At 34.1% G+C, this 14,343-nt stretch overlaps 1 protein-coding gene across 2 annotated transcripts; it reads left to right on the plus strand.

The window, feature by feature from the left end:
- Window positions 1-7,014: 7,014 nt before the first annotated feature.
- LOC133678688 (probable inactive leucine-rich repeat receptor-like protein kinase At3g03770) lies at window positions 7,015-11,901 on the plus strand. Of its 2 annotated transcripts, XM_062101132.1 has the most exons (9): window positions 7,015-7,560; window positions 7,673-8,631; window positions 8,878-9,174; window positions 9,305-9,438; window positions 10,091-10,334; window positions 10,614-10,825; window positions 10,922-10,947; window positions 11,195-11,306; window positions 11,482-11,901. In XM_062101132.1, exons 2-9 carry the CDS (start codon window positions 7,824-7,826, stop codon window positions 11,692-11,694), a joined length of 2,046 nt encoding a protein of 681 aa, XP_061957116.1. In that variant the 5' UTR covers window positions 7,015-7,560; window positions 7,673-7,823; the 3' UTR covers window positions 11,695-11,901. The 2 variants fall into 2 exon arrangements, with proteins under 2 accessions (XP_061957116.1, XP_061957115.1); XM_062101131.1 differs by having other exon boundaries at window positions 7,673-9,174.
- The last annotated feature ends 2,442 nt before the right edge of the window (window positions 11,902-14,343 follow it).

A 14,343-nucleotide genomic window follows, 5' to 3' on the forward strand; every position in this document is an offset into this window, starting at 1 on the left:
GGAAAAAGATGAGCATCTTTATGTAGTCTATGACTGTTCATGTCTACGTGCAAAAGTTTTCTTCTTCTTCTTTAATGCATGAATTTCTGTACTATTTTTTTAGAGTTTAAATTACTATACTGATATAAATCATTGTCCTAACTAGTGTTAATCATGGAAAGGGGGTAGACTGGTCCCCCAATTTACAATTTTTCAACCTCTGATCTGATTGCTGGGTTTTTTTTGGGCTAAAATATCAAAAGCTGGGGCAATTGATCTTTACTCATAGCAGCATTATATGATTCAGTTGCCTGTATTATTCCATAAAGACACATCATGATACTGATAAGTGAAACATGAAATGGTAGGCCCTTCTTTTATGCCAGAATAAATGGTCTTGTCTTGATATTGACCTGTTTTTTTTGTTTTAAACGAATTTTGTTTTTAATTATTTTTTAAAAATATTTTTAAATTGTTTTAATGTTCTGATTTTCAAGATAAATTTAAAAAATTAAAATAAATATTATTTTTATATATTTTAAAATTCCTAAATTTCTTTTAGATAAGTATAACTCCAATCTATAATTAGTAGGGGTGATTATTTTTGGTTCAGTTCAGTTTTTTTTTTAAAAGTAACCAAACTGAATTTTTTTTAAAATCGAAACCGGTTCAAACCGATCGATTTCGGTTCGGTTCGGTTTTTTAGGACAAAAATTGATTCAAACTAGTATGGCTTGATTTTTTCAGTTTGGCTCGGTTTTTTTTCCGGTTTGGATTCGGTTTTGTTTTTTTGGTTTTAGGCTTATAAAACCAAAACCGAACCGAACTGGTCAGTTTTTTCAAAATTTTAATCTAATTTTTTTCACTGTTCAATTTTTTTGGTTATTTTTTTTTCAGTTTTTTTGATTTTTTAAATATTTTTTTGCTCATCCGCGACTATTAGTGACCAAAGAATACTTTATCATGAAAATAAAGACCAAATTATTCTCTTTTTTACCATGTAATATAGTAATAAAACATAAAATATCACAGTGCAAGTCTCTATTTTCAAAACCCAATAAATATGAAAATGACAACTTAAAAAGAAAAAAGGAGACAGCCAGCAATAACGAGAGAAGATTGTCGTTGCAGTTTTACGTACGTGAAAAAAAAATCTGAAGTGATTATTAATCACTGAAGGAATGGACTCCACTAACGATCCTCCCATGATTATCAGAGAGTATCAATCTTTGTTTTTTTCAAATGAGACAAAACCTTGATAAGCACAGCAGGAGATAAAATCTGACAAGGCTTTGATTTTTCATTTATTACATCATATATGCTACGTTTTCTTTTTTTAAGATAGATATTTGATTAATTTACATGTAATTCGATTAATTTCATATACCTTAAAATTTATAATTATATAAGTCTAATAACCTTTAAATTTATAAAATTCAAACTAGTGATCTCTGGAAAACAAATTTAAAATCTAACTAATTAAATTATATCTCTTAAAGATTTAGGAAGTATTTGGGAATGTGGTGCAAACCGTGTTTTTAAAAAATTTAAATATTTTTTGCTAAAATTTAATATGATTTATACGTTTTGAATTGTTTTAATATACTAATATCAAAAATAATTTTTTAAAAATAAAAAAATATTTTTAATATAAAAATTATTTTAAAAAATAATCATAACTACAGTAACCTCACATGCTATGTACCGTATGAAGCTAACTTGTTGTCTGTTCCGGTGCCGGTGGTTAACAATGCCCTCGAGGTTAGGGTTAGAGAATAGGAAGAGTGGGGTCAGTGATCGACAATTTATTACAGATGTGACGGGGCAAGTCCCCAGTCCAGTCATTGCTGCTTTTATTAAGCTATCATGGCATGGCATGGCCTCCTGATTTTATACATGTGGGGTATGGTTTTCAAACCATCTTTCTTCTTCGAGCTAGAATCTTGTTTTCAAGTTTTTTTTTTTTTAAATTTATTTTTGATATTTGTATATCCAAATAATAAAAAATAAATTAATTTAAAATAAATAAATAAATAAATAAAAATTTTAAAACACTGTTAAATTACAATAACAAAAGGTTATGATCTTGAATGACATGATGATATATGATTAGTTGCTCATTCACCATGTGCGACAAAAAGGATAAATCAATGCAAGGTTGTTGCTGAATCAATTATTGAAGCAGCATTGCTTGCTATCAAGGCACTGTTAGATTTTTCAGTACAAAAATGTTTTCAAAATAATAATAATTTTATTTTGGTATTTTGATATTTTTATATATATTGATATTAAAAATAAATTTAAAAAATAAAAATATATTATTTTAATATATTTTTAAGTAAAAAATATTTTTTTAAAATAATCAGTATTATAATATCAAACAAGCTCGAAGTGACGTATCAGACGAGATTCAAAATATGAATGCTCTTTGAAAACTAGTATTTGTAGGAGAATTAAGTTTGTTTGAAACGGAGGCCGTTCCAGGCTGCTTGTTAATTTGCTTCCTATGAACACAGATAATGCAAGGAAAAGCTGTCTTTAATTTGAAGCAACCTTGACATTTTACAAGAAGACAGGTTTTCTTATCCCCTAACCTTAAAAAGTCTGCCAATCATGGGAAAGATTCCCAGAGAAGATGCCGACTCTACACCGACACCATTGCAGCTTACTAGCTAGATCCATAACAGAATTGCATGGGCCATTTTATATTTCAGGCAGGCAGCTACATCCTGTGTCTCTGATCACAAGTTCCAGGGACTTGCAACGGTATTACTCTTCAGCCCTCAAATGGAGGATTTCTTTTTTTTTTTAATTAAATTAAATTAAAAGTGTTGGTAGAATAACAGTTTTTGAAAAAAAAAATTCTTAAATAGTATATTTTCATATTTTTGTGTTTATGAAACATGATGTTTACTAAATATTGTTATTTCTAAGCGTAATAAGATAATTTTTACGCTTTAAAATAACGACATTTAAACATGTCGTGCTTTTGAAGCGTGCCAACTGCTAACTGGGTGGCCAATTGGATATAGTTGTATAACCGGTTGATCATTTCGTTAAAAAACCATAATTTATGAATTTTTTCTTTCAAATATGTTTTATGAGTAAAAATATACATATTTGTCCAACTTGTATACTAAAAAACAGACTTCAATTAAAATCTTTAAAAATTATTATTCATATAGTAGTTTTCATAGGTGATTCTAAGCATTTAAGTGTGGGTCTGATATAACTAGATGAGGATCTGTCTTAGACAAATTACATGGATGATCTAAAAGATATATTTATGGATCAATGAGACATGTCTAGGCTTAGGAGGAGGTTTGGTCGCGCCAGAACAGAATGATTGCTCAAAAGGACCATAACTTTTGATTCAACTATTGGATCGTTAGATTTTAAAAATCTTACCCCTGGGCCTAGTTTAACAAACCGGTCGACTAGTTACTTCTAAACTTAAATAGATGTCGTTATTCCCAACCGCGACATCCAAAAGTGTGTTATTTTGACAAAACTTTTTACTTTAGTGTTATTTTACCATTTATTTGCATTTTAAATGCTAATTGCCCAATTTATCCTCAAATTAGGAAGTGTTTTGGTAACTTAGCATGGTTAATTTTTTTTTAGTAAAATAACACAAGTGAAAAAATATTTAGGGATCTAGCACAATTGAGAGAGTTGTAATTGATATTTATGACGCATGAGTCACAATACCATCTATGACTCCATTATCGCAAATACCATCTGCGACTTACATGTCATAAATGTCAATTGTGACTCGTGTGTTGCAGATAAGATATGTAACTCTTGTAATAGACTCATCCTAGGAAAATATTTTATGTCATCAACTCCCTGCCCAGAAAAACAAAAATTAAAACAATCCAAATAACCAATTTTCTAGCATCAAAACATAATTTACATAAGTAGCACATAACATATTCAATCATAAGTAACAAATCTAGACCAACGACTAACATAATATAATATTTTATTAAAATCAAACTTACTATACTTCTATTCATAATTTCCATAACATACAATAACATGTAACTATATCTAATAATCACCTTAGCTCGTAAAAGAGCCTAAAGCACTTATGTACAGGTCTGAAGCATCACCCTAACTCGTTTAACTCGAGGATGAGTCTGTAATATCCATGTAAGTGTGAGGAGGACCAATATTATCCTAGCTTATGGATCGACCCGGGTCATTTATGGATAGGCTTGGGACACACATGGACGAATTAGTATCCCCAACACTCTCACGATAAGCAATCTCATCTTTTGTTAATGTTACTTCAAGACATTGCCTATTTTTCTTTAGGTTCAGCATCTAGCTAAGCTCTGATTGCATTATCAATTCCCATCAACTCATATAAAATGTCAAAATCCTATTTAGAAAGAGTTGTAGACATCCTATGCGATATATTTTCAAAGACATATTTTTGAATTTTACGCTGAAGTTACTCACAAAGTATCGTGAATAATATCGATGTTATCCAATAGGCTCGAGAAAATTAGTGTGTGGACATCTTTCAATTTTGAAATTTCCCATGAATTAGGCATTTGGTGATACCTCTTACATAAATATCATCTACAAACTAGTTTTTGAGCACACAACAATTGAGTATAGGTTTTTGTTGAACGATGGACCTTATACTACTACATGAACACATTCAAACTTGTCTTTGAATATTTTTCCAACCTCTAATTCATCAATTGATAATCTCGAATGCTTATGACTATTTGCCCAATCATTGTATCCATATTGGTAATTCTCACTAACAACCTCAAATTTAGAAGCAAAAGGTGTCATGTATTAATTAACAGGCTCAACTAACTTAACATTCCTTATCTTCCTCATCTTCTTCTTTAATCATAACTCTATCAATGTGACACTCATTTTCGTCATCACATGGTTTAGATTGTTCATAGCAATATGAAGCATATTTCATACCCAACTGAGGTTTTATATTAATAATTTCTTGCACCGATATTTGTCAACTAGCATTACCACCTAACCTGGATAGACCGGCTGCTCGCGATGCCTATACGATTCTTTGGGAGTTACTTGAAAACCAGGTTAACTACATGTGAGAAGAGTTTCCTCATTCAGGTCTACTATTCAAGTAAACCTCCAATCAACATATTAATCCCATTAATCCTCGCAAACCTAAATATTGAATTTACACTCTCATCAATATAGATTGGTAAATCGTCATAATGAGCTTGACTAACCCCAATTTATAACATCCTCAAAGTAATTTCAACTTCTATTTCAAACACATTTAGCCAAGTCGATCACATAACTTTCTCGATAACTTGTTAAGGAACATATTTGATATAACAGTTAGGAATTCATATCTTCCTCTATTATAAATGATACCATTATCGATATTGAAAATGATACCATCATGAAAGCATAATATTTCTAGATTATCATACATCTTGTCGAACAACACAAAAAAACACAATTCTAATTTATTAATATATTGGGGTTAATTAAAGTGCATTATTTATCAACAAAACCATAATATTAATTTAATCGGTTAAAACCTAGATTCATCAAATTAATCGGCAAACATCTACATTCATCAAATTCCGTTATCATAACAAAATTATCAATCAAATTCATGTATTTCATAGCTAATATTATTATTTTATATGTAATTCAGTTTAATTCATAATTTAATCTAAATCAACACTAGCTCTTTCATTACATAATTTTGTTAATTCACAATCAACAACAACAAAAAAACATTGATTATTTATGAAAATAACCTAATTATCAACTTATAATATATCTAATTAACCTAATTTATAATTTAATTTAATTCAACACCAACTATTCAAAAACATAATTTTATTAACTCACAATCAACAACAACCTAAAATCATTAATTATTTAATAAAACAACCTAATAATATCCAATTAACAACTTAAATTACATCTAATTAACCTAATTCCTAATTCAAAACCTTAACATTCAATAAAATCAAATTAACACACATTAAACATAAATTACATCAAATTAATTGAGGGAAAGTGTTTAATATACCTTTAAATATGGAATTGGGGGGGGGGGGGGGTGAGGGTGACTAGTGGTGGTTTTTTTGGTGGAAAAATAAAGATCCATCACAAGTAGAGAGAGATGGCTGCCGATCTAGAGCTAGAGAGAGAGATGGGTCATATAGTGCTGTTGTGTGGTGGTGATTATTTTTGATTCGGTTATGTTTTTATCTATAAAAACAATCAAAACAAAAATTTTTAAAATATATAAAAAAACTAAACTGATTCCAACCAATCGATTTCAGTTCGGTTTTATTCGGTTCGGTTTTGATTTCGGTTTGGTTTGGTTATTTTATATTAAAAACTAAAATTTATATTTTTTTGGGCTTTTTTTGGACTCTTTAATGAGTTATTTTCAGTTCGGTTCAGTTTTTTTCTGGTTTGGTTCGGTTTAGTTTGGTTTATTGCTTAAGTAAACCGGTTTGGTTTTTTAATTTTAGACTTATAAAACCGAAACGAACCGAACTTAATTTTTTTTAATATTCTAATTAGTGTAATTAATTTTTTTTATATGATTTAATTTTTTTAGTTTTTTTTAGTTTTTTTTAGTTTAATCAGTTTATTAAATTTTTTACTTATTCAACTGCTTTAAGTATTTTTGATGGCTGGAGAGAGAGAAAGAGCAAGGTTCCCGGCAGTGGTGAGAGGGGAAGTGGCTGTGGAGAGAGAGAGAGAGAGGAGGAGGAGAAAGGAAAAGAAAAAGGGTCCTTGGAGTTAGAATTTGAATGAAATCGCAGATGCGTGAAAGCATGTTAAATTCATAATTATTTTTTCATCCATGTTGTATTTTTTTTTTCTGTGCTAAAAAAACAAAAAAAACCTTCCTAGTGGGTGACAGCTCCATTAGCCATAGTGTTTTTTTTCCCAAAGCTTTCCTTGTCAACTTGTGCTATTGACACCAATTTTGTTCTTAGATTCTGTCGGTGTAAGATTTTCCTAATAAAACCGTATCTCTAAGTTCAAGGCCAGTGATCCACTTGTATCTTACAGTTAAATAAACAAGAAAGATAGACCTTCCCTGGAGAGAGAGTTTTTTTCCTTTTCCTGTTAGCTTCTCTGTTAAAGCATTTTCAAAGCTAACTGTGTCCATTACTAGAGATAATAGTGTGTCAACTTCCAACTGTGCTATGACCAAAATCTCTTTCCATTAATGTTAAACCAAAGCTCACAATCTTCGAGGAAGAACACCATGCGGAAGCAGTAACTGCATCAATTCCAGGTACCCCACCATACCAAATCCTAAGCTTTTCAGCAAAAAAGTAAAAGTTGTAGTTGGTGTTTCATTGGAAAGGGGAAACTTCCATAGCAAACTTTTCAATAGCTTCTTCAATAGACTTTTCAAGTCCTATATTTCTTCTTCTAAAAGGGTTAAGCAAAAATCGTTTTAACCTTTCTTCTTATCTCTAAAGATCAGTTTATTACTCAACCCTGTGTTTTCCCTGTTTCTGCCTAACGGGTGGTTTTGAACCTGTTCCAAAGCTCAGCATTTCCAGACCCGTATTTACAACTTTTGAGGTAAAGTTTTCAGTCATTGTAACTGTTTCATGTATAATTCTTTAAGAAAAACCATAAAAAGAATCCATTATTTCATGCTGAACTTGTGCGAACCTATTCTGATACTTCACAGGCCACTCTCAGCTTCAAATCTGTTTCACCTTACTAGTACTGACTAGATAACATTCGATGGCAAGTTCTCTTGGTAATCAGTATCTCTTATTAGCTGCTTTCAGATGCTTAAAAGCTTAATAAAGTGTGCATAGTAACAAGAGAGTTCTTCCATGGGGTACCGTAGCTTGTTTCTTCTGTTATGTTTCCCGTGGAGTTTTCTCATTACTGGTACTCATCAATTACAATCCTCACAAACACAAGTGCTTCTTCAGCTAAGGAAGCATTTAGAGTACCCAGCTCAACTAGAATTTTGGAATAATCATGGAATGGATTTATGCTATTTATCTCCATCCACACAATTAAATATGACATGCCAGGACAATGTTGTCACTGAGCTGAGAATGACGGGAGACAAGCCGGTCAAGGTCAATAGCTTTGTGGGATTTGCAATTACTAATAAAACTTTATCAGGGAACTTCTCTATGGACTCTTTTGTGATCACTCTTGCAAGGTTGACCAGCTTGAGAGTTCTTAGTCTTGTTTCTTTGGGCATTTGGGGTCCGCTTCCAGACAAAATTCATAGGTTGTCTTCGCTTGAATATTTGGATTTGAGTTCAAATTATCTCTTCGGTTCCGTTCCTCCAAAGATTTCTACAATGGTGAAACTTCAAACTCTTAAACTGGATGACAATTTCTTCAATGATACAGTCCCTGCTTGGTTTGATTCGTTGTCTAATCTGACAATTCTAAGCTTAAGGAACAACCAGTTGAAAGGTCCATTTCCATCTTCAATACAGCGAGTAACCACTCTCACTGATCTTATTTTGTCTGGCAATGATATATCCGGGAAGTTACCAAATCTTGACATGTTAAGTAAACTGAATAAGCTAGATTTGAGCGAAAACAGTTTAGATTCTGATCTACCTTCAATGCCCAAAGGGTTGGTCATGGCTTTCCTTAGCAACAACTCCTTGTCAGGTGAGATCCCAAGGCAATATAGCCAGCTAAGTCAGCTTCAGCATTTTGATATGTCATTCAATGAACTAAGTGGAAAAATTACTGCTTCCCTTTTCTCATTGCCCAGCATTAGCTACTTGAATTTGGCATCAAATATGTTGAGCGGTTCACTCCCAGACCGTCTGACCTGTGGCAGCAAACTTCAGTTTGTTGATGTATCTAATAACAGGTTAACTGGTGGATTGCCTTATTGTTTTACTGAATCAGGATATAGAGTGGTAAAGTTTGGTGGAAATTGCTTATCTGTTGATTTACATCATCAGCATGCAAAATCATCTTGTATAGATGTTCCTGTGAAAAGGAAACATTCTGGAGGCAAAAACATGGGAGTACTAGTTGGTGTGCTTGCTGGCATATTTTTCTTCATAGTTCTCATGGCTTTTGGCCTTGTCATGGTGCGCAAAAGATATTTCTCTCGAGGGATACCGGAGCAGCATTTGTTGCACAAAGCAGAGCAGGATAAATCAGTGACAGGATTCTCCTCTGAGTTCCTCTCTAGTGCAAGTAGGTTATCTTCTAAAAATATTCTGACCAGACATTGCAGAAATTTGGCTTTAGTTTGCATAATTTAGTCTAACATGATCTTCAGAGTTTGTTGATTGATTTCTAAAGAACTTCTTAATTTGCTCTTCAGGGTTTGTTTCCGAAGCTGCAAAATTGAGTATACAAGGTCTCCCAGCATGCCGGTCATTTACACTAGAAGAGTTAAAGGAAGCAACAAACAACTTTAATAACTCTTCCATTTTGGGCGATGGTTCTTACGGGAAGGTATAATGTCTAAAACTTCCAAAAAGTACATTTTTTATAAATGTTTTCAGCAAAAATCACAATGGTGATTCCCTTAGGTATTATGAAGCTATCGATCATTATCTTGTAACATTAATGGTGTGATTATCACAGGCTTACTAGAATTAATAAAGGAAGTATAGGAAAAATGAAGTAGAGAACCAATAGCTACCGTTCATGATCCAATTTAAGACAAATGCTTAGCTGAATTCTCATAATGACCTCAGGTTCTTGTTTTAATATTTTTGTTGTTCAATCTAGCAGTTGAGTGTATTAGTCCCATGCAAGACATGCTCTAAGCGAGAAGCTTCAATTTCTGATAATCACACGAAATAAGTGTTTTTTCATTACACAAACCTCATTTCTGTGAGCTCGTGGCTGCTCGCCAGTTTCATTGGTTTTGACATATGTGCAGCTGCTAATGCTATGCATGCTACTTGTGGCACTCGAGCTGTGAAACTAAAGGCAAAAATTCCATAGTAGATATGCATATACAGTATATAAATTTATTTATCATGTATATTCGGGTATATTTTGGTAACGAAATCAATCCAAGGTCTTATCTCTTGATCACCGAAACTTTTAATCGTTCCAGATCATTTTTTTTTATCATTCCTCCTCTTTGTTTTATCAGCTTTACAAAGGAATATTAGAGAATGGAACCCAGGTTGCTGTAAGGTGCGTACCTTCATCAAAGAAATATTCAATGCGAAATCTTAAACTCAGGATGGATTTGCTTGCAAAGCTTCGCCACCCGCACCTGGTTTGCCTTTTAGGGCACTGCATTGATGGTGGGGGACAAGATGATTACAGAGTGAACAAAGTCTTCCTCGTATACGAATATGTTTCTAACGGCAACTTCAGAGCTTACCTCTCTGGTAATTTCTGGATAAAATTTTGAAGCAATCTTCTTAGAAGTGATTGAAACTAATTGCCAACGATTCAAAAGCATGATATCCATGCACATCACGCAAACATAGAGGAAGCTTGACTTTCTTGGTATCCCATTTTGACCTTCATTGCGTACCATCCTCCGAAGTTACTCTTATATATAACTCGAAAATCATTGACATTCGCAAGAGCCAGGCTTTTTGCATTTTATATGTTGCGATTAGTAAAAACTTGTACATTCTAAGGTGGCCCTGTTATATGTGTAGAGGACAGTCCTGGAAAGGTTCTAAACTGGCCAGAGAGATTGGCAGTGCTAATTAGTGTCGCAAAGGCTATTCACTTTTTGCATACTGGAGTTATTCCTGGTTTCTTTAACAATCGATTGAAAGCAAATAATATACTGCTCAATGAACATGGGATAGCAAAGTTGAGTGACTATGGGCTTTCCATCATCTCTGAAGCAGCTGGAAATTGTGGGGTAAGCTCCTTAATTATATATCAAATGGCTAGTCTTGCAATAAATTCTTGATTGAGTGGTTTATAAGTGTGTGACTTGGGGTTCTTATGTCTGCAGGAAAATGGGGAAGAGCCTAAATCATGGTAAGAATTTTCTTTTATCACAATATCACCGTGATATGAACCCCTACGATCCTGTTTCAATTTGTCATGTTTCAGAAGTCATGAAGTGGTTTGAACTAACTTGACCATAAACAAATTACAAATTCATTCAAGGTAGCTGATGTGAGAAAAACCCCACAATGAGCAATTTTATGAATGTCCATTCACCTTGATGTAGTTACACATACCCATGCATAGATAATTACCTACATGTAATCCATTTTTTCAGGCAAATGGCAAGATTAGAGGACGATGTTTGTAGCTTTGGATTCATATTACTTGAATCACTCGTTGGACCTTCAGTATCTTCCAGAAGAGACAAGCTTGCACTAGATGAATTGGTAGGTGCAGAAACTCTGAATTAAAGCAGATCATGTATGCAATGTTTATTGATTGAGGACTAGTTATAGCTGTGCTTATGTCCGCTGAGCTATTTCCCATACTTTTAATACATGCTTGATGGTTTGGAGTTGATGACAACGTATTAGACATTGACATCAATATTTCATTTTTCAGGCATCTTGTAACAGCCAAGAGGGACGTCAAAAATCATTAAACCCTATTGTTTTGGCCACAAGCTCACAAGAATCTTTATCAGTTGTGATTACGATAACCAACAAATGCATTTATTCTGAATCATGGAGTCGACCATCATTTGAAGACATTCTTTGGAACTTGCAGTATGCAGTTCAGGTCCAGGCAACAGCAGACGGTGAACAGTTTCGATGAGTTGTATATCAGTTGCTCCAAGAAATTGCCTCCCCGTCTTTAGCATCCTTGAAAAGTTTGTTTTTCACTGAGGTGGTAACTGTTATAGCACAAGTTTGAAGCAGCTTATCTCAATTAGATCATCTATAGTTTATGTACATTGTAGAGACTAACCGAAGATCAATAAGTAAGGAAGAAATTTGCCTTTCAGATGGCGATTATTATTCATTTTTGGTATCTTACCATTGTTGGTATAAGCTGCAACATATATCAATGTTTTGGGAAGTTTTATATTACTCGAGGAGTAACTACTACTACCCTATTTCACTCAGAGTATACTGCTTTGATGTGCCATTTGGCAAACAAAACCAGATTGGAGTCCGAATGCCGAAAACGATATCTGCGAGAGGAAAAATGATTTGCAAAACACAACCAATTTTAACAAAGAGAAAACGGCAACGAAAATAGTTGTTACCAGAGCTAGATATTACGGTGCCAAGAGTCTCGATGAATTAATTCAAAATGACTACAATGCTGTGAACACAGCAAAACAATCCCATATTAAAACAGGCAAGACAATCCCATGATGCTTACAATTTAATATAATGGCTTTACAGCATTTGAGTTTTGACCCTGCTAAATTTACCGATGGTGAGTTTAACGTGGACAAATTTCCCCAGGGGTTTCATTCTATTGTCGAGGCGGGAAAGGCCTTTTCTGTCATACACTCTGGAGTTTGGAGCTCCATGGAAAGTTGAAAACCAAACCAGTAATGTACTGCACGTATCCGTGATTCAACAAGAATATTGATCTTCTCATATTAAACAGTGAAAGACTACATATTTACAGATTTGAATCATCAAACTGCTTCAGTACGCTCAATTAGAAAGCAAAAGAGTACGTGCAAACTTGCACTTCCCATATCATTCGCTATGGAAAATCCTCCTAGTTACGCTATTCACAGCACTTGTGCTTACAGTAAAGTCGATACCTAAACTAATAATGGGTGATAAGAGTTTTAGAGCAAGCTAGATCTTACAGCCAGTTTCTTTGAAGAATATACAGTATTTGTGTGTTGTAGATGTAGTGCAGCTAACAGCCCTCGCCAATTTTCTCTGCAGGTGCACTGCGTACTTGAAAGTCAAGAAGCCTTTTCCGTTTCTGGTAACAATCTTCTAGTGGCCTGCTCTGAGGAGAAAAAACGAAAATTAGTGATGAAAAATTCCCACCTTCTGCTTATGTAGAAACCATGCAGCAACTGTACTGATCCTATCTGCAAGAACTGTCTAATACAATTTTTTAGCAGAATGACATCAGAGCAATAGATCAAGAATCGCATCACATCTTTTTTAGCAGAATGACATCAACAAAAATAATCCACACCAAAGGAATACCATGTCATAGGAATAAATCAACAAAATGATAAGGAAGAAGAAAAAAGCACAAATATCACCTGTTCAGCATAAGCTTGGAGCTTCTGTTTCCAGGCACCTGCTGCAATGACAGTGGAAGAGTGTTCTATGAGGTAATATTTAGACCATGCGAGGAGATGGTCACTTCACAAGATTTGAGTAAAGAAACTACCTTGTTGGTGTTTCACCAAGTAATCATCAGTGCATCTAAAACCCACAGCCAAATCAATCTCCACAAGTTGATCAAGAATCTCCGGTGCAAATTTAAAAGAAAATGATAATAGATGAGATAAATCAGTGCCAAGTAAGTGTTGAGTCTGTTGACTGTTGAGTCTAGCAAATTTGTACTTAATAGCAGCGATCCAACTAAGAACAGAATCCCAGCAAGTGCAAAACACCAGAATACTAAAGTCAACAACATGAACAATCTTTCCTCTATGCTAAATAAAAAACCTCCAAGAAAAAGAAGGTGTTTTTAGCATCCAAATGACAAACAATGTCTAGTGACTTATCTTGCAATACAAGGACAGGGCCAGCATGCCACGCAGACATGAGGGGCTCCGCCCAACCTCTCCCCCAAAAAAATTTGGCTCCTCTAAAAATTGATTGTTCTCCTTTTTCAAGTCCCATAATATCCTAATTTTCATGAATCAATCAAAAGAATCCATTTTATGAAAATGAGGACTTACAACTTGGAACTGCTTGCGAGGAATTCCATCCAGAACAGTTTCACCATTGAAATACGCTGTGTCAGCCATGGTGCCAAGCCGATTGTGTGTCGGGGCAGCTCGTTATAGGAGTAGTCCTCGGGGTCCAGCTTTGCCTGCAGTGGTGAAAAATCTGCTCAGAGTGATGTTAAACAGATGGTAAAGAGGCGGCGCTGCTGCTTTGTCGGTGAAGAGATAGCGGCTCAGCGTGATCATGGCGGAGGAAAATGTCGCGGAGCTATGGAGGCTTTAGATTTTCAGTGGGAGAGAAATGGCGGTGGGTTTTAGACTGAAAATTGTTGCATCAATGAGGATCGTTTCCTAGTAATTTATACTTGGAAATCATTGAAGATTAACCAGGGGATTGTGATATCTTCTCTTGTGGTGGTGGACTTTCGATCTTGAGCTTCTTGCTATTTCTGGTAGGAGGTAAAATCGTTTTCAGTAGAATCTGCATCAAGTCGAGCAAATGAGATTGCTAATGCCTGTTCATTTCCACGACATGATTTTTCATTCTTCTCGCCCATCTCCGATGGTCCATGCTTGTTTCT

This window comes from Populus nigra, chromosome 18 (assembly GCF_951802175.1).
Source record: "Populus nigra chromosome 18, ddPopNigr1.1, whole genome shotgun sequence".
Taxonomy (NCBI): Eukaryota; Viridiplantae; Streptophyta; class Magnoliopsida; order Malpighiales; family Salicaceae; genus Populus; species Populus nigra.